Consider the following 21765-nt stretch of genomic DNA (forward strand, 5'->3'; position numbering starts at 1 on the left):
TGAGTATTTTGAGTTAAAGGCAACGGAGAAAAAGCTGATAAAAGAAGGGCACTCTGACGTTCCTTTTTCTTCCAGAAAGAGATAAAATTCCCATGTAAAAGATGCCCTCCCTATACCAGGAAGAAGAACATTTTTTATCACCAGAGATGGAAAATTGGACCAAGAAATCCCCATAAAAACAAACCTTGTTAAACTAACCCTTATCTTCCTAGTCATTTCTCCACATTTCTCCTAGCAAAAGTCTCGTCTTTTTCTTTTATAAGCTTTCTGCTCCGGTCACTTCCTCAGGTTGTCATTCTTTTCTGAAAGTTTCCATGTTCACGTTAAAAAAAGAAAGAGAAAACAAAAACTTCTATGCTTTTCTCTTGTTAACCTGTCTTATGTCAGTTTAATTCTCAAGTCCAGCTGGAGACCCAAAGAGCGTGGAAGAGAATTTTTCCTTGTCTATAATACTAAACCGTTTTCTTTCTGGTAACATTGTAATGTCATGGGGAAACTACACTCCCAAACCCTTGGATTACTTTTAAATTCACTCCTTTGAAATACATACAGAATTCTCATTTTGCTCATTGGCCCCCTTAGAAACTCACGTTCATACTTATAATGTCAACCTCATTATAGTTGTTTCAAGAATTAAATAAGGACGGAGAAGGCAATGGCACCCCACTCCAGTACTCTTGCCTAGAAAATCCCATGGACGGAGGAGCCTGGTAGGCTGCAGTCCATGGCGTCGCTAAGAGTCGGACACTACTGAGCGACTTCACTTTCACGCACTGGAGACGGAAATGGCAACCCACTCCGTGTTCTTGCCTGAAGAATCCCGGGGACGGCAGAGCCTGGTGGGCTGCAGTCTATGGGGTCGCACAGAGTCGGACACGACTGAAACGACTTAGCAGCAGCAGCAACAACATGCTAGGAAGTGAAGTCCATGGGATTTTCCAGGCAAGAGTACTGCAGTGGGGTGCCATTTCCTTCGCCAGAGGATATTCCCGACCCAAGGATCGAACCCGGGTCTCCCGCAGTGTAAGCAGACGCTTCACCGTCTGAGCCACAACGGAAGCCCTGTAACAGGCTAGGAACAGTACAAACCCCATTAGAGGAGACCCTTTTAAACCCTTGGCATAAGGACGCAAAAGCAATACAGGGATAAGGAGAGGTGGCCATGGCTGTTCCGAAGTGGAATCCATCACCTGTCGGGAATGGGACGTGAGTAACTTCAGGTCCAGCCACCGAGTTATTTCTCCTAGCGAAACCTGAAAAACCGGCTTCCCTCCTGGGCGCTACAGGGCGGGGGGCCTTCTCTGCTTCCGCTTCCGGACGGAAGCTGGGATCCCTGCCCGCAGTCACGAATGCAGCGGACAGCGCCTGCGCACTGGGAGGGACGGGCCGCGGGCCTTTTCCCAGGCGGGGAAATGCGCATGTGCGTGGGGTTGGGCTTTGTCCACTTTTTCGCAAGCTGAACGCGGAAGTGCGGGAGCTGAGGGATTTCAGCTGCTCGGATTCTGGCGCGGCTACTGGTGCGAAATGGAGGTGGACAGCGCCTCAGAAGGTGGTCGGGACGGCGCCCGGCAGCGGCGAGGCTTCGCTGAAGCCGAGATGCAGCAGCAAAACCACGAAGTGCGGTCTCAGTCCGGGGCCGCCTTGTCTCCCAAACACTCCTACTGGTTGGATCTCTGGCTCTTCATCCTCTTCGACGTGATATTGTTTTTCTTCGTGTATTTTTTGCCATGGTGAGTGATCTGGTTTTTGACTCAATACACATCCACGCACTCCAAGACAACAATTGGTAAGTCACAAAATTCCTTAGAAAATCCATGCTCTCCATTTTCATTGCCACTCACTCTGAAAAGACAGTTTTGGCAGACGGTAAAGGAAGGGAACTTAGAGAAGGGAGATGGTGGAGCAGAGCAAGAGGGACACAGGACTGAGATGATACGGGACAAATTCAGAAGACAAGCCCTGGGCTGAAGGAGGAAAGCAGTGCAGCTCATTTAGTTATTAAACAGCTCTCCTGGACTTTGGAGCTAATTGTTGACTCACTTTAAGTTACTCTTCTCAATCTTGTTACTGAATTTGTCACTCCCTGAAAGGTAATTGTCTTCTTTCCCACCCCTAGTCCCCAGTGTTGGCCAAGATCTGGGCATAAACTCACTGTACCTGAAGCCTCATTGTCTGTGATTCTTGTATTTCTTGAATGGTGTGGCAGGGGGTTCAATGGGACAAATGGGAGATGAGTATTTCTATAAAACCCTCCGTTGAGTCCCTTGTAAAGGAAAATCTTTCCTCCTGATTTTTGGTGTTACTTCAAATATAGTGATTTTTTTTTTTTTTTTTAAATCTAAATTTTCAGCTCTGGGTAGAAAATGAAAGAAATCAGTTCAGTTCAGTGGTGTCTAGCTCTTTGCAACCCCATGGACTACAGCATGCCAGGCCTTGCTGTCCATCACCAACTACCAGAGTTTAATCAAACTCATGTCCATTGAGTCAGTGATGCCATCCAACTATCTCATCCTCTGTCACCCCCTTCTCCTCCCACCTTCAATCTTTCCCAGCATCAGTCTTTTCCAGTGAGTCAGTTCTTTGCATCAGGTGGCCAAAGTATTGGAGTTTCAGCTTCAGCATCAGTCCTTCCAATGAATATTCAGGACTGATCTCCTTTAGGATGGACTGGTTGGATCTCCTTGCAGTCCAAGGGACTCTCAAGAGTCTTCTCCAACACCACAGTTCAAAAGCATCAATTCTTCGGCACTCAGCCTTCTTTATAGGCCAACTCTCTCATCCATGCATGACTACTGGAAAAACCATAGCTTTGACTAGATGCACCTTTGTTGGCAAAGTAATGTCTCTGCTTTTTAATATGCTGTCTAGGTTGGTTATAACTTCTCTTCCAAGGAGCAAGTGTCTTTTAATTTCATGCTGCAAACACCATCTGCCTTGATTTTGGAGTCTGTCAATTTCCATTGTTTCCCCATCTATTTGCCATGAAGTGATGGGCTGGGTGCCATGATCTTAGTTTTCTGAATGTTGAGTTTTAAGCCAGTTTTTTCACTCTCCTCTTTCACTTTCATCAAGAGGTTCTTTAGTTCTTCACTTTCTGCCCTAAGGGTGGTATCATCTGCATATCTGAGTTTATTGATATTTCTCCGGCAGTCTTGATTCCAGCTGTGCTTCATCCAGCCCAGCATGTCTCATGATGTACTTTGCATATAAGTTAAATAAGCAGGGTGACAATATACAGCCTTGACATACTCCTTTTCCTATTTGGAACCAGTCTGTTGTTCCATGTCCAGTTCTAACTGTTGCTTCCTGACCTGCATACAGATTTCTCAAGAGGCAGGGCAGGTGGTCTGATATTCCCATCTCCTTCAGAATTTTCCACAGTATATCGGGATCCACACAGTCAAAGGTTTTGGCATAGTCAATAAAGCAGAAATAGATGTGTTTCTGGAACTCTCTTGCTTTTTCAGTGATCCAGAGGATGTTGGCAATTTGACCTCTGGTTCCTCTGCCTTTTCTGAAACTAGCTTGAACATCTGAAGTTCACGGTTCACATATTGCTGAAGCCTGGCTTGGAGAATTTTGAGCATTACTTTGCTAGTGTGTGAGATGAGTGCAATTGTGCGGTAGTTTGAGGGTAATTTTTGCTCTTATCAATATGTAAATCATTTAGGAATAGGCAAACGACTAAGATGATCAAGATTTTCAGAAGTTCCCTGGAGAAGGAAATGGCAACCCACTCCAGTATTCTTGGCTGGGAAATCCCTTGGACAGAGGAGCCTGGCAGGCTACGTAGTCCATGGAGTCACAAAAGATTGGGACACAAATTAGCAACTAAACAACAACAGCACTTATATGTGACGTCTTAAAAAACAAAACAAATGAACAAATTGAACAGGAACAGACTCATAGATGTGGAGAGCAAACTGGTGGTGGCCACAAGAGACAGCAGTGATCATTGTATGATAGGGTTCAGGGAAAATGACAAAGGCAAAAAGATTCAGGTACAAAATTCCAGTTTAAAATAAATAAGTCATAGGTTATAATGTACAATTTTAGGAATATTGTCAAGAATATTTCAGATGCTGTTTGATGACAGATGGTTGCTAGACTTATTGTGGTGATCAATTTGTAGTGTATATTAACATGAAATTACTGTGTTGTAACATGGAACTAATATAATTTATGTTAACTATACTCCAATAAAAATAAAGCATTATTTTATATGCAAAAAAAAGATTTTCAGAAGTTTACATAAGGTATTTAAAGGGGGGAGAAAAAGGAAACATTGTTGACATGTTTGTTTTTCCAGAGTGGTTTGCCTGATACCTAAAGAATTCTGTCTACTGGAGTGGATTCCTGAAGATGACTACAGACTTCTTCAACAAAGACGACGGGGCTGGGCACCAGAAGGATTTCAAACTCGAAGGGACCCTCCTTTCATTTTACACATTCTCTTGTCATTTGTGGGGGGATGGGGTGGGAGAAGCTGTATTAAACGGGTAATGATCTCACCCATTCAGAGCTAAGTTCGTAAAACTTGACTTTATTCATGTTTTAAAAGTTTTTTTCATATTGTCTGATGGCTTTACAGGGGGCTGAATCTAAAAAGTATTTTACATGGGATTTATTATACTCATTAATAAATACCTTAATATTTTTCTCTTTAACATTTTAAGAGTTGGCCAGAGTTTAGTATGATGCAAATAATACAGTAAAATAATGTGAAATATTTAAAAACAAATTATTCAAAAGTAAGGGAAGAACATGGGGAAAAACCGGAGTAAAAGCTATATGAGAAAGTCCAAGCCCACAATGTATTTGCTGTAAATGCCAGTTTAGTTTTTAAGTGGCCCTCTGTTATGGTTGCTAGGTTGGTACAATTTTAGAGAAAGTATATAGTATCCAGTGGTGGAAGGCTAGAGGGCCTGTCATCTTTACCTGGATGCTTTCCCTCACTTTTTTAAGCTCTTGAACTCAGTGAAACACAACTATGTGTTTCAAACCTAATTTTCATTAGGTTTGTATTAAGAATGCTTGTGGCCGAAACATACTTATTATAATGTCTGTAACTTTGAATACTTCAGCAAAGTCACCATTATTTACTCATTGAGCAAATATTTGAGCACTTACTGTGGGCTAGGTACAGCACTGAACAAAACAAAAATCCTTACCTTCATGGAACTTACATTATTTATCTAAATATGTTAATAATTTTATTTCTAAGAGTGATCAGCTAGTATTTCATCAAAAAGGTCCCATTCCCAAAGCAGCCCTTCAGAAGCTATTCCTATTGTATGTATAACATATTAGAAATGGGCTCTCGTCCTTGAAATTGGTGATATTTTATATATTGGAATTGCCTAAATATTTTTCAGTTCCCTTAGAAACAGGGTGTGGGTCTGGTAAACTCTCCATCCTCTACTTTTTAGAATGGCGTTTAGGTTAGTGTGAAATCGGATTGATTTTGGAGGACTCTAGCCTAATGCCGACTATTAGATTAACAGTTATGCCTTCAAAGAACCTAATAAATCTGCCTGAAGAGAACATTTTACGCTTGAAGCATCTAGACAAACAGAACTGGAATTTCATTGAGGTTACCAGACAGACTATATGAATAGTTTCTGTGCTGCTTGCTAATAATTTTGTCCAGTAAATGTTTATTACACAGATAAATTAGGTGTGATTTGCTTTCATTTTAACTAATTACTTGTGTGTTAGGTTACACACACAGATTTATAATCCATACCACCTTTCTGAGCCTAAAATCACCCTACTACCACAACTCTTGAATATTTCAATGTCCTACAGATGAAATCACGCCTACCACTCTGCCATCTCAGATAATATAGTGTACTTGTAGGCTTTTAAACTGGGTAAATGGAAAAAAATAATAAAAAAATTAACTGGGTAAATGGGACACCAGGAACAATTTGGCAAACTTGCTACAATAAAGACATCAAAAGAATAACATCAAAGTGATTTTAGTCTGATCAATTCCTTTGTAAATTTCACAGTTTCATTAAGTGAAATGATTGTTTTAACCATCTGAAATCAATTGGCTAATGAGCAACTGTGGTGAAGTCTTTAGAAGTCTATTAACCTGAAATTCTTAGGATGTAAAGTGCTCCATATACCTAGCCCCTAAATGGCATGGGAATACACTCAGAGGCTACACAATTATTTAGTGAGGGCATTTAATGTAGATGTTATGCTCTAGGGAAAGGGTCACCAAACTACCCAAATCTGGCCCATTTGCCTCCACCTGTGAGCTAAGAATGATTTTTACATCTTAAAATGATTGAGAAAAAAACAGACTATTTCATGACATGAAAATGATGTGAAATCCATGTTTCAATGCTGCTGAAGTTTTACTGGAGCAGAGACAACGCTATTCATTAGCATATTGTTACATAAGTGTTATGTTCTGGCTGTTTTCACACTACCCAGGCAGAACTGAGTGGCTGTTAGATCTTAGGGTAGTACACAAGGCCTAGGCTATTATTATATTTACTCTCTGACTCTTACCAGCTCCTGTGGGAACTCTCTCCTTTAGACCTTGCTGGAGTTGAACTCTTAGGTCTCCTGTGATAAATTTTTTTGATCAGTGATATTCCAAGTTCACCCCTGAACTTTAAATTGACCTACGTTTCCCATAAAATACATAATTCACAGGGATGAGAGAGGAATCAACAGGTCATGAAACCAAGAAAAGTCCAACCATATTAAAAATCCATTTACCCCCCTCCAAAATTCTGAACCAGAAGAAACTGACTTCACATGAAAATACTCCAAAGTATTCTGAACATTACAGCTGTCGGTTGTATTATTTTGAAAGTTCTAACCAGAAGAAAACATGTATAAAAATAGTCACCCTAGAAATAAAAATTTCACATATGAATGATTATTAGTAAATACATACTCTGTCTATATTTGGAATGTTGTGTCAACAAAAACAAATGGTTGGTTTCTAGTTTGTAGTACTACAACATAATTCAGGAGGTTTTAACTGGACAGCAGTACTTTAAAAAGCCCCAAAATCAGACATTTCTGTGTGATGTCTGCAACTCGATTGTGAGTTAAACTTCATACAAACCTATGAGATTGTTGTTAAGTATCAGAAATCAGTTTAAATGTTTCAAATAATACATTTTCAACTGGACATAAAAACAAACTACAGGAAGTTTTTTAAAATTATTAAAAAATACTTGAAGCTCATTTTTCTAGTATTTTACAATATTACAAAAGCAGTAATTAAATACACAGACATTACAAGTACAGTTTTACAAAACTTTACAATATTTACAAACCTTCCATACTAAAAGCTATGTTAAAAAAAGCTTTCTTAAAAGATAAAATTTTACTTAGTTGATATTCAAGTATTTCTACATCAAGAGAATATAAAATAATAATCACCTGTTACAGTTAGAAACTTCTCTAGATGGAAGACAGAATTTGATCAAGATCTGATAACTGGGTGAGCTTAGACTTGTACAAGCAATTATGTTCTACTTACCTAGAATTATTCAGTTTTAATCATTAACATTTTGGAATACTTTAACAATTTATGGAACTGGTCAAAATACTGAATTTATTAATTTACAGAATTATTATGTTTTATATATAAAATTTACCCATATTCTCAGTTCTCTAGCATGGACAATATAAAACTATTCTAAACCACAATTAGTTTACCAGCTTAGTATAAAATTAAATGACAACTATGAAATAAGGCAATTAAAGTACTTATTTCCACTTGTAATGATAAAAATGGAAAACTTTTTTTTTTAAAGAAAGCCTCTGTGAAAGTAGGTGGGGTAAAATTATTATTTGTTTAGAGAAGAAAAAAGGGAAGGATGCTCAATTTAATGCATTTCATTAAAATTAAACCTATATGAAAGGCAAATATTTAATCTGGAAACCCAGAAAGGTTTTCAAATTCAAGACTATGAATATCATTAAAATGGGCTGACAACCTACAAATAGACACTATTATAGCAGGGAAAATTTAGGCAGTCACAGTGATATTCTTAAAAAAAGGCTTTAGGTTAATTCCTAACACTGGTTATTAGCAGCCCAAAGTAAACCAAACCAAAATAAAAACCTTTCATATAAAACTAGAAAAAAATGTAACAAATAAATATACTACAGTGAAGTATTTTAATTTTTAGCTTACATGACTGAAGTAATGTTTATAAATACAACAAAGGATATTCTGAAGGTAAAAATTCTAGGAGCAAAATTAAGTCTCTTCTGACCTTGAGAATTTAATTAAAAATTGCTTTATCATTAAGGCTTTTTTCCTGAAATGCTATCAATTTCATGGGTTGATTTTTTTTTTTAAGACACTTAAGGAATCATATATAGTAGACTATCACAGAAGTCAAAAGCAAATGGGTGAAGCCGCCTTTTGGCTACCCATTAGAAAGTGCTTCCTCACAAAGCAAATACTACTTGGACTTGGCAAACTACCTACCATCTGCTATCTTTCAGTTAGCACAGGTTACCAATCTACATATGAGTACTGCTTAGTTTAATACTTATGGGTCTACCAGTCAAAAAATAAAGGGTCAAATTACATTTTTACTCAACTGCAGCATGTGAAAAATGACTTTCTGGATACACCCTGATTTTCTATTTTTTGAGGCATGCCAAGGCTATTCAAAGGGAATTTCCAAAATACCCAATAAACTGAACTTTCACAAGATAAAAGATATGCATAGAAAGTTAAAGTGATGAATGACTAATGATGCCATGGTTTTAATTTCATATAGCACTAGGTTTGGTCAGTTGATTCTTAAATGGTCTCTGAGAAGTGAAAGCCCACTGGAGTCACCATTTATCTATTACAGCGAATACCAGCTTTATATTTTTGCTCAGAAGGGCAGTTTGAACCAAAACTACTATGTAACACAGGTCCTAGCTCTCTTTCACTCTGAGACAGTCAGTTATCATTACAAAAGCCACTGCTCTCTGGAAAGCAAAGCTTGGGCCTCTGATGGTATTTCAATCTATATGTATCAGTCATGCAGTTATCAACCGAAAAATAGGTAGTTAATGAAACTGTCTCATTTGGACATGAAGAACTAGAGTCTGTTTCTGGCTGGCAGAAAGCACCAACAGCTGCACCTGAGTCTGCCTGAAAATCTTTAGTTGAAGAGTTGGATGGGGTCTTTGATGTGTTGCCGACATACTCTTTTGCTTGAAATGTTTCCTTGAATCTTTCATCGTTCACATACGGACTCATGTCTATGCCTGGCTCTGAAGCTGTAGTTAGACTGTGCTTCAGAAGACTAGAAGAGTTAGTTTTAAATGTCTCTGTTAGTTTGACATCAGGAGAAGAACCATTTTTCTCTGACTGTGGCACACTGGTCATAGCATATTTCTTTGGTGGCAGAGGGGGTGGTGCATTCTGGCAAATAAGTTTCGGCATCTGACAGCCATCAGACCTACAGGTTGACTGAACCAGATGTTCCCTGGGTAGAGAGTTCTCAGAGTAACATCGTTCCATCACATTTTGCTGCTGGATGAGGGGAGCAGTTTCTGGCTTTGACCCCACAGTTCTCATGTGTGAAGACCACAATGAAGATGGTGAGACTGTTTCATTACTGTTCACTCTCCTTCCAGAACCAGAGTTATCATCAGTGTGAGAAAGCAAACCTGTTCTCTCAGACTTTTCTATATTAAGCCACTCAGGAAACTTGGGTTCACTTGATTTTTCAAGCTTCTGTTCATCTAACTGCTGGGTATGCTCTCTAACTGTATGGTCCTTGAGTATTTCTGGATTGAATGAAGGGAATGTCTTTCCATTGGTTTCATGTATATGTGACCTGAAAAAGAAAAACAAAGCTAAAACACTGTATGCAAATATGCAAAACGGGAGGGAAAAGAAAAACATTGGTCCCATTGTTTAACTTCCCAATATAGTGTTTATGTTATTGGTATAACAGAAATGGAAAGATACCTGCAACCATTAACAATTTACACACTCTGAATCCAAAACTATGCTAGAATATGTAAATATTTACCAGAAACATCATTACCAATATCAGATTTGTAATAATTAGAAGTATAATTCTTTTAAAAAAGCAAATTTCCAGGAAATCCCTGGTGGTCCAGTGATTAGGACTTGGTGCTCTCATGCCTGGGCCCAGGGTTCAATCCCTGGTCAGGGAACTAAGATCCCAGAAACTGTGTAGTATGACCCCCCCAAAAAAGTTTCAACTTACAAACACTGAAATTACATTTATTGTTATAAATAATAGCATAGACTTAAGGAAACTGTTATTAGCAAATAATTCAATACTCTAAAACACTTCCCAACCAACATTACAATGTTTATAGCAATAAAAGTACTTTTATTTATGATATATGGCTAGGATATTAATTAAAAATAACTTAATCAGACTTTTACTTAATAATATCCAAGATGAACAGAAATAGTATCACATTACAAATTATTTATATTCATGTGATTATTTTCTCCTATGAATTGCATGAAATTCAGTTACAGTACAAAGATGAAAAGAGTTGAGGCTCTGCCAAGTAGATCAGAACTCTACTCAAATCTTGGCTCCATTGGCTTGGGGCAAATTACTTAATCTAAATCCCAAATTTTCTCTTTTGTAAAATACCATCTACCTCAAAAGAATGCTGTGAGGATTAAAACAAACAATCATATATTGTACAAGGAACTTTGTATGCTCCCCTATCATAAGGTCTACATCCTTTTAATGATCCCCAATAAAATATGCATCATAACACTCTAGACCCACAGCTTTCAGGTAAGTATGTATGCCTATCAGGTAGCTAAGAATGCCTTTCTGATAAAGAATTCCTATTATACATGCATTTAGAAGATTCTAGTATTTCCAAACAGGTATGATTACCTTTTTATCAAAGGATTTTTTATTTGTAGATGTGATTCTGGGTGGAACTCATGAGCTTTATAGGCTACATCTAAGTTCTTGAGTTCTCTTTTAAAGCCTGAGGAGGAAAATGAGAAAAACAAAATCATGTAAGTGATCTTTCAGAATTTACTCCATCTATAAGTGAAGTGAAAGCCGCTCAGTTGTGTCCAACTCTTTGCAACCCCATGGAGTATAGGGTCCATGGGATTCTCCAGGGCAGAATACTGGAGTGGGTAGCCCTTCCCTTCTCCAGGGGATCTTCCCCACCCAGGGATCGAACCCAGCTGTCCCACATTGCAGGTGGATTCTTTACCAGCTGAGCCACCAGGGAAGGCCATGAATACTGGAGTGGGTAGCCTATCCCTTCTCCAGCGGATCTTCTTGACCCAGCAATCAATACTTTTCCATAATTTACGTAAGGTTTTCTATAAACAGGTAATTCTCTTCCAAATTAACAGACAAAAACTAGTTCTTCAAGCCTTTGCTCAAATAACACCTTTTCTGAAGCCTTTATACGAAATTAATGGTTCTTTCCTCAATTTATTACACATGAGAATGTCAGCAATACTCAAAATGTGTTATTCTTGATGGGTCATGTGGAACTGTATTTCCCGTTTACTCTTTACTGATGAAAGGGTGGGAAGATCCTACATTTGAAAATAGATGCCTTGAGTTGCCTGCCAATGCAGGAGATGTAAGAGAACTAGGATTCGATCCCTGAGTGGGGAAGACCCCCTGGAGGAGGGCAAGGCAACCCACCCCAGTGTTCTTGCCTGGGGAACCCCATGGACAGAGGAGCCTGGAGGGCTACAGGCCGTGGGGTCACAAAGAGTCGGACACGACTGAAGCGACTTAGCGCAGGCACACAACTTAAGTTGAAGTTTGTTTACTGGATGGTTACTTTATACTAAAACCAACTTTAAAACGCATGTCACCTTACATTCTAGCTGTCTGCCTTTACATAATGAGATACTGCTGTCTACTTTACCTGCTTCACAGGAGTATTAGGAGCATCCACTGAATTAAAATGGGTGAGAGGGTATTACGGTAACAGGTAAAATGTCATTCCACCATGAACTAGCTACCATTTATTGACTGCTTACTCAAGTTTTAAGAAGTTGATAGTGGTTATTTCACTTAATCTTTACAGTTGAAAAACATTTTTACTTGAAAAGACAATGGACCAACTTTAGTTATTCAGAATTGAGTATCTGACATACATTTTCTTGAAAATGAAAGAAATGAACCTGTCATTTCAGGAAAACAAGTGGCAGTATTTACTGCCAATGATAAAATTCAAGCTTTTGGATGAAAGCAAGAGTTTTGGAAAACCTGTATTTACCACCATGAGTTTTGTAGTTTTCCAATAATTAAGACTTTCTGCTAATATCTGTGGTAATATTTAAAAATGTGTTCTTTAAAAAGGTATATACAGAAATGTAACAATATTTGGAAGACTTGCATAACTTAGCAATCTAAGCATCTCTCTGACAGCTACTTTGACTAAAAAAAAAAAAAGTAGTATCAAAGAATCTTAACTATTTTTCATTTTTTAAAGTCTGAGAAATTTCTAAGTTGAAGTTATAATTTTCCATCCACTGTGATTTTAACTACAGAATGTTTATTTACTTCTTAACTTATCTGTAACTTAAAGTTTAATATTCACAAATACAAAAAGAATTAAATACTTGATTCTCAAAGTATCCACACAATGGGCAGCAGGAGGCAGCAGAGGTTTTATAAATATGCTTGAAATTTTAATATCACTGGCAGGCATTCAACCAAGTGGTCTGACTTCAGAATTCCAACTAACTTAAAAATAGATGTGTTATTTTTCTCTTCTGCTGACACAGACATCCATGTGTCTTTACTGAGAATTTTGGCTCCAGGTTCTTTGCAAATCTAAGAGTTGGGTTTTAACACTTGGCAAAGAAGCTACTTCAACATCAACACAAGGAGCTTTAATTAATAATGCTAATTTTGGTACTGTATACAAACAAACCTAAAGCTGAACAGTCAAGAAATCAAAATATATGTACTTTATTTGAAAAGGTAACCTAGGTTTAAAACAGACTTACATAACAAGAAAACCAAACTGCTATTCTAGACACTATAATCCTCACTCTTGTTGGATATGAAGATTTCAGACTAAAAAAATAATATTGCAACTACAAGGCCTAGAAATCCAAGAGCAATAACCTAATCAATGACCTGATTTACAATAAAAAGATAGTTAAAATTTGAATACTCTAGGGAAAAAAAAAATCACAAAACTTTAACTGTATAAATATTTCTGGCTAAATTTACTACATGCCAAAAGGAACAGATACTTTAGTATGTAATAATCTACTCTATCAGATACCAAATTTGAGGACGATGTGAAATAAAAAGCAACGAGTCTTCTTTTCTCACTGGTATTTTACTTTCAAGAAAGAGCAAATAATGCTATTTTGCTACAAATTAAATTTCAACACTGAAAGTTTATGGTTTTTAAAAATATCTAAATATTTGATGATGCTGGGCCACAGAAACTACCTCTCAATGGTAGGTGAAGCTCCTAGAGAAAATAAACTTAGTATGCACAGAGACAAAAATCAGCTGTTAAAAGTACCTCTAAAGTATATTCTTTAGATGTACTTTATAATGTACTTATTTTAAATGAATATACTCTTGAAGTTTGCAAAAAAATCTTAGAGAAAAAAATCAAACATGTATACAAACATATTTTTTATTAAAATATTTTTCATTTACTAATTTTAGGATTTAATAACATTAAGGATAGTGTATTTCACTTAGCATAATGGAGGTACAGATTTTTTTATAATAAGAATTAAGGAGATTAACAGATTTTTTTTGACCACTGACTGATTAACTCCTTTCGCTCTTACTTGTCCTTTGCAAGATCAAGACTCTCAGCTTGCACCAACCCTGACTTCTATGATTAACTGAGGTTAAGTATTAAAGATTCCAAAGTAAATGGCAAAGTTTTTAAAAGGCATAATTCCTTTGTGATTAGTTACTTACAATCTGTAAATATCTTAACATACATTTATTTCAGTAGACAACCTTACTCCACAGAGAAAAGAGTCCATTAGGTATGAACTTCAACGGATTCATCTAACATAATACATACTGAATGGTACCCATACACATCTTTATCTCTCCCATTACAGAAAAACTACCACTCCTTTAATTCAAAGCCTTCTTTGTTTCGCTTTCACTCTACTTCCAGAGATCTTATTCCATTAATTACTGTTCTGTCCTACTCTTAATTTTCACACCTTTCTCCTCCTCTGTACAACATCAGTCCCTTACCTTCTGTAACATAAATGCACAACCAAACTCTTGGTTTCATTTTTCTCCTTTCGTTTCCCTGGTGGCTCAGCTGGTAAAGAATCCACCTGCAATGCGGGAGACCTGGGTTCGATTCCTGGGTTGGGAAGATCTCCTGGAGCAGGGAACAAATCCACTCCAGTATTCTGCCCTGGAGAATTCCACGGACTGTATAGTCCATGGGGTTGCAAAGAGTTGGACACGACTGAGAGACTTTCACTTCACTTCACTTCTTTACTATTCACAGCAAGGACTTTGACAGACACATGCATTCATTTACTGCTTTTTTTATTTACTTTTTATTTTACTGTAATCTTTTCTGAAAAACTTTTAGTTGGAAGATAACTTCAAAAAGTTCAGAAAAGCTGAAAGACTAAAACTACTACAAAGAACCTACCTGTATATCCTTTACCCAGATTCACCTATTATTATCATTTTACCTTTCTTTTTCTGAACCATTTGAGAATAAGTTACAAACATCATGGCCCCTTCTAAACACTTCAGTTCTACCACATTCTTGGTTCTATTCTAATGTGCCTCTAACACTGCTTTCACTAGGTCACTAATGCCGTATTAGCTGCTAAATCAAAGCAGCAGTTTTAAATCCTTATTCTGCTCTGCCTGTGACCGTTTTTCTTCTTGAAGCGCCCCATTTTCTGAGTTCCCATGTGATAATTTCCTCTGCTGTACTTTCTCATACCTTCCAGTTACTACTCATTCTTTTCCAAAGTGGCCCCTTTGCTCTACCTTAGCTCATCTCTTCTAGTCAACAGACCCCATGTTCCTTCATCTACCTTCTGCCCTGAAATCTCATGTTTTCCTGAGTGATGTTGTTCACGTCTCTGGCATTCAATTCTCATATATGTTGATGGCTACCGATACATAATGTTTCCTGCATTCCAGACATCTGTAACTGTCTAATAAATCTATTTACCTAAAATGACAAACCAAACAAATCCAAAACTAAATCTGACATCCCCACTCGATACCAAAATATTAGGGCTTCCCAGGTGGCCGAGTGGTAAAGAATCTGCCTGCCAATGGAGGAGATATGAAGATCCCTGGAGGAGGAAATGGCAACCCACTCCAGTATTCTTGCCGGAAAAATCCCACGGATTAAGAAGCCTGGTGAGCATCAGTCCATGCAGTCAAAAAGAGTCAGACACAACTGAGCGACTGAGCACTCTCACCCCCTAAATTTGTCTCTTCTTCCTGTATTCCTCCAAATGGTAAACGGTGAATCCACTTACGTAAGACCCAAATACGGCTACTCCTAACTTCCTACTTTTCCTGCACTGTGTACATCTGTCCTAGAACCTGACTCCACTGTCCACATATTCTTATAATCTCTGAAATCTTCTTTCTTGACATAGATACAGCCTTAGTTTATGCCCTCATCTTTTCTCCCCTAAGCTATTAAACTCTGTATCTAATTTTTCTCCCATTGCGCTAAATTCACCCTCTACACAGCCACTAAAAAGTCTTTTCTAAAATGCAAATTGGAGTACACTACTCTCCTTGTCCTTTGGTGCCTTTCCACTTCTTACGATTTAAAAACAGCATAAAAGTTTCATCACAATTTGGCTTCTCTCTAGCCTCTATCCATCATCTCAGAATTTCCATGGATGCGATCCAGCCTTGTATAACAAATTACCTGTATTCGTCCAATATGTGATATCTTCTCCTGACCATGTTCTCTTGAACATGTCATTTCTTCTGTTTTAAATGTAATTTAAGTCATTTGAAATTATCCCCATTAGTGACCCATTTTTAATAGAGGAGCTAAAATAATCTAAATGGCATTGTGGAATTTCAACAATGTTTCCTAATAATAGCTTTAGGCAATGTAAGTATTTTTTCTATTTGCAACAGAACCCATAAATATAATAGGCTATATAGTATCTCTATCAGTGAAAAATTATCAGTGAAATAACTACAATGGCATTACTTTAGATTTTAAGTTCTCTACCAGTACATAAACTTATACAGACTTATATTAAAAGCTGACTTAAATGTCAAACAGAATATAGAAATAAAAATTTTTTTTCTAAGGTTAACTTTGTGAAAGTCTTTTATCCATGGATAGAAAGTGATTCTTCAGGTCAATAATGTACAGTGAGCCCAATTTTATAAATAAGAAATAGGAGAAATCCAAGAAAATGATACCATGCCACAAAAAAATTAAATTGTGCTTTACTGGGGAAAAAAAATCCACACAGGGCAACCTTTTAGCTTAGGAAATAAACTGCTATACCCACTTAAACATGCTCTCAATCAGAGACTAGGGGAGGGGACACACATATGGGTGCCGTAAGGTATGCACTGTAATAAAGGTTCCCCAAGCAAAGACACTCGCCACCTCATGCAAAGAGCTGACTCATTGGAAAAGACCCTGATGCTGGGAGGGATTGGGGGCAGGAGGAGAAGGGGACGATAGAGGATGAGATGATTGGATGGCATCACCGACTCGATGGACATGGGTTTGAGTAAACTCCGGGAGTTGGTGATGGACAGGGAGGCCTGGTGTGCTGCGATTCATGGGGTTGCAAAGAGTTGGACACGACTGAGCGACTGAACTGAACTGAACTGAAGCAAAGACTGGGCTTCCCAGATGGTGCTAGTGGTTAAAAAAAAAAAATGCCTACCAATGCAGAAGACTTAAGAAACGCGGGTTTAATCCCTGGGTCTGGAAGATCCCCTGGAGGAGGGCATGGCAACCCACTCGCGTATTCTTGCCTGGAGAATCCCATGGACAGAGGAGCCTGGTGGGCTACAGTCCATGGGGTCACAAAGAGTCAGACATGACTGAAGTGGCTTAGCATGCATGCACACAAGCAAAAACTAGCTTAAAGAACTCTTACAGGTTTTGAAGTTTATTAAATAATATTTGTAATGTAATGCAATTAATGTAGTTAAATAAAAGGTGGGTTACATAAAACCACATAAAGATACCACCTCATACCCACTAAGATGGCAATTATTAAAAAAAAAATAGAAAATAACAAGTACTGGTGAGGAGGTGGAGAAGCTGGAACCTTTGTGTACTGCTGGTGGAAATGTAAAATGCTGCAGCTGCTATGAAAAATAGTGTAGTGGTTCCTCAAAAAACTAAACATAAAATTGCCAAAGGATCCACAAATTGCACTTCTGGGTATATATTGAAAAGAACTGAAAGCAGGGATTTCAGGTATCTATATAAATAGGAGCATGTCATACAATAGCCAAAAGGCAGAACTAACCCAAATGTGGACAAACAAAATGTGTTACATCATATAATGTAATGTTATTCAGCCTAAAAAAGGAGTGGAATTCTGATACACGGAGGAACTCTGAAGACACTGTGCTAAACGAAATAGTGAAAGTGAAAGTCGCTCAGTCGTGTCTGACTCTTTGCAACCCTATGGACTGTGTAGTCCCTGGAATTCTCCAGGGCAGAATACTGGAGTGGGTAGCTGTTCCCTTCTCCAAGGGGATCTTCCCAACCCAGGGATTGAACCCAGGTCTCCTGCACTGCAAGCGGATTCTTTACCAGCTGAGCCACGAGGGAAGCCCAAGAATACTGGAGTGGGTGGCCTATCCCTTCTCCAGGGGATCTTCCCAACCCGGGAATTGAACCGGGTCTCCTGCATTGTAGGCAGATTCTTTACCAACTGAGCTATGAGGGAAGCCCATTAACGAACTAAATAAGCCAGTTGTAAAAAGACAAATACTGTATAATTCCACTTATATGAGGTATCTACAGTAGTCAAATTCGAAGAGCCAGAAAGTAGAACAGCAGTTGCCAGGGGCTGGAGGGAGGAGGAAGTGGGGAGTTGTTTAATGGGATAGAGTTCAATTTGAGAAGGTGAAAGAACTATGGAGATAGATGCCAGTGACTGTGGCAAAACAATGTGAATGTAGTTATTATCATGCAATCTTTACTTAAAAATGATTAGAATGACAAAGTTTGTTATGTATTTTACAATTAAAAAGAATATTTTTAAGTGGGCTACATATTTACTCTTTCATATTAAATGGGGAAATCCACTACAGAGTTCTTATAGCAAAGCACTCCGAACCATCAAAATTTCTATGACCTTGTGTTTTTATTAATGTCAGGAAGCAAGCATCATTTTGTACAGAGCACTGAACTTGCAATTATTGTTCAGTTTTTACTGACTTTGGCTGTTGATTTTTTGGCCAGCCCCTTACTGTTTCCTGTAATACTTGGTTACCAGACTTTTATCAGATTTTTAAAACAGGCGAGACATTTTACATGGGAAAGGAAGGTTATTTCCTTAATATAAGTGCTTCCTTCTGATATTATACCATCTGAAGAAAACAAAATACTTAAAACATTTAATCATATTTAACATCTGCAACCTGAAAAATAATCTCCATAAAAGCCTTAAGGAAGATAAAGACTAAAAACAAACTTTAAAATGTGTTCATCATGGCTGTTTTTCATTGTTAAAAATTATATCCCTTCTAATCCTCTGAATCCTAAAATTTGAAGACAATGTCTTTGACTGCAACCTCTATAATCCCCTTGCTCATCCATTTTCCTTGAACCCCATTTCCCAAATTCTTCAGATATAACCTCTCAGTAACAATCTCAAATTCTACACACATTCAAACGTCTAATTTTCTTTGCTTCTGAGCTGCTGTATGTTGCTAACAAATTACCTATAATAATGTCACACCATTACACATTTACTGCTTCCAAACTGAACTTTTCCAACAGGGTGTTTATCAGGTTTTCTGTCTACCCTTAGTGCATGTGGCAGACATCAGGACTGTTCATACAGACTGAATGCACTGGTAAACCACCCTTTCCCACGCTCTGTGATAGTAGCCTGACTGTGAAGAGTTGCTCAGCCAGTGAGATGTGGGCGGAAGCACCTGGATCGTTTCTGGGTTGAAAGTTTTAAGACCCTACATGTGATTGATTCTCCATGTTGTGTCCCCTTCACTGTCCTTTCCCACAGTACTGTAACAATTAGAGAAACACTGGTGGAGCTGCGGGTACCATGCGTCTCAGGCCCTGAGTGATCACCAGGAAGAGACATCATGCTGACCTCGACTGGACATGTGTTGTGAGCAAGAAACAATCTTGTGTTAAGACACTGAGATTTTCAGGTTGTTACCACTGCGCAGCCCAGAATCTAGCCTAGCCTGGCTGACACACTTGCCCTTTTTCCTACTTCCTGAAGCAGCTATCTGCATCCTTTAAGACTTCAAGCATAAACTCTCCCAACTTCCATCCTCATTACTCATCAATTCATCAGTAGAAGGACTGTCTTCAGCTACTTTACTCTTAATATCATGATTTAATTTTTACTGCTACTATTACAATATATTTAAATAAAAATTTTACCTTCTAAGTGATTTTTGCTCTGTTGGGAGGTATAGTTCACACGTTCTGTGTTTAGGTTGCTTGTCTTAATCTGATCACTAGAAAATAAAATAAAACACAGCAAACATATCAGCTATCATGGATTATTATTTACTTTACCCTAAGAAAAATAAAGGAAACAACATTTGTTAAACAATTATTATACATCATTTGCTGCTCTAGGGGATTAATTACATCTCACAACAATACTTAAAAGTAGTTAATATCCTCATTTTACAACAGTTACTATCCTCATGTCACAGATTAAGGCTGTGAAAGTCAAATTAATTTGCTCCATAACTTAAATCTAAGCCTATCTGGTTACAAAGTCCTGATCTTTCTAATACCTTAAGAAGTATTATGAAATTACCCTGCCAAATAAAAAAACTTCCCTAAGTCTTCATCATAATGATTATTTTAGTAAAACATGGGTGGTCATTTTTTGCAAATCTGGCTTTTCAATATAATCAATGTGATAAAACACCAGCTAATATCAAATTAAGATGTTTTAGACTAATTAAGGGAAAACACAGTGGGTTAACTGACCTAAGCTGTGGACATATTTTAGAGGTTACACAGAGATGAGGAAGTAGACTGCTAACAGTAATATAATAAATATTTTCAGAATTAAGAATTAATGGAACACAAACTTAGTTACTTGGCTGTATTCTTTAATATTTGCTAAAGGAAAAATATCTCCTTCATGGAACTGGGTTATGACAGAAGAAAATAACTCCAGCTCTTGAGTTACAGATGTTAGAGATGGGATAATGAGCATTAAATAGATTGAAGAATTAAGCAATGAGCTTAATGACAGATTATACCAATTTAAATCTATGGTTTAAAACTTGTAGTATATATCAATAGCTTTTAGTGGCAAAATGATAATGCATTTTACTTTCTAAATGTCTTCAAAATAAACAGTAATAACTATTAAAATGAGAAACTCAAAATATCAAATAACCTGCAATATCTCAGGTTACCCTGAGCTCAAGCTCTTTGCTTTTCATTTAACTGACCCCAATCTTTGAAAGTTCCTTCAAGTAACTAAAAAGAGAGAATGGATGGGGGAAAATCATTTATATAATTTGTGTATTACCTGATAGATGTGGTTTCTTTATCACCACTGATATCCACCACTGTACCATTTCCATCAATAATAGGCGAGTCCAAATTAGCAGAGCCATTACTGATATGATCACTGCTTTCATATCCAGACTCTGTCCTTTGCATCTGCCAGTTGTCACCATGAACTTTAGTTTCTCTGAGGGCTTTATTTTTCTCTGCTACTTTTCCATTAAATTCGAGGGAACTCCTGCTTCCCGCTTCCTGCTTCATTTCATCTTCATATATAGTCATTAAACACTTTTGCTTTGGATTCTCTTTTGGCCAATTGTTAAAACTCTGATCTTTGCTACATTTAGACTTGTTACTGGTATTTGATTTATGCCTTGGACTCTGCTGCCTTTTTTCACTTTCACTAAAAATACTATCAACATTTAATGTTTCTCTCATAGGTTTCCAGCCTCGGTTTCGGCTTTTGTTGCTGCCATTAGAGCTGCTTCCTTTATCACGAGAATCCTGGCTACTGTCTGTATCATACCCAGTACCACCGTCACTCTTAACTTTGCCAGTTATCTTCTCTCCCGAAGCAAGAATCTGGGGTTTACTCGAACTTAAGGTTTGTGCAGAAGTTCGACTCTGATGGGCAGTTCGGTCATGCTTACACGGTCCTTTTCCTTGACTATGATATACATGTGGATTCCCATACTGTCTGAAGCCATTTAGGGTAGGAGGTGATCCAGTCTTGAAATGTGGAGGGTCTTCATCAACCAAATCTTTAAAAATAAATAAGTAAACAATGATACAAAAGCTCTTCAGAGTCACTTTTTAATCACAAGCCAAACACCTTCTTTGGGAAGAAAAGTTAAACAGTAATAATCATAGTTATTTAAATCACATAGTGCTTTGAGATTAAAAATTGCTTTTGAAATCTCTATTTATGCTTGATGTGATACATTTACAACATAAATGGTTATATAATGATTTTAAAAAATCATCTGCAAAGCAGATCACAAGGTAATTAGAGAAGTTTTTAAAAAAGTATTCTGTCTCATTCATAATAAAAAGCATAAAACTAAACATATTTCC

At 37.6% G+C, this 21765-nt stretch overlaps 2 protein-coding genes across 2 annotated transcripts in view; one reads left to right on the forward strand and one right to left on the reverse strand.

Moving 5' to 3' along the window:
* Positions 1 to 1403: 1403 nt before the first annotated feature.
* Positions 1404 to 5673, forward strand: C17H4orf3 (chromosome 17 C4orf3 homolog). The gene is made up of 2 exons (XM_061164132.1): positions 1404 to 1730; positions 4310 to 5673. Coding segments are annotated over exons 1-2 (207 nt in total). The 5' UTR covers positions 1404 to 1524; the 3' UTR covers positions 4311 to 5673.
* A 2181-nt stretch (positions 5674 to 7854) lies between these two features.
* The window catches only part of USP53 (ubiquitin specific peptidase 53), a 53937-nt gene continuing 40026 nt past the window's right edge, over positions 7855 to 21765 (reverse strand). The window contains exons 13-16 of the mRNA XM_061164122.1: positions 20714 to 21452; positions 19597 to 19673; positions 10887 to 10983; positions 7855 to 9827 (exon numbers count right to left, since the gene is read on the reverse strand). Coding sequence (XP_061020105.1) covers positions 8942 to 9827; positions 10887 to 10983; positions 19597 to 19673; positions 20714 to 21452 — 1799 coding nt within the window. The 3' untranslated portion in view covers positions 7855 to 8941. The remainder of the gene's footprint in view (positions 9828 to 10886; positions 10984 to 19596; positions 19674 to 20713; positions 21453 to 21765) is intronic.

The sequence above is a fragment of the Dama dama genome, chromosome 17 (assembly GCF_033118175.1).
Source record: "Dama dama isolate Ldn47 chromosome 17, ASM3311817v1, whole genome shotgun sequence".
Lineage (NCBI taxonomy): Eukaryota > Metazoa > Chordata > Mammalia > Artiodactyla > Cervidae > Dama > Dama dama.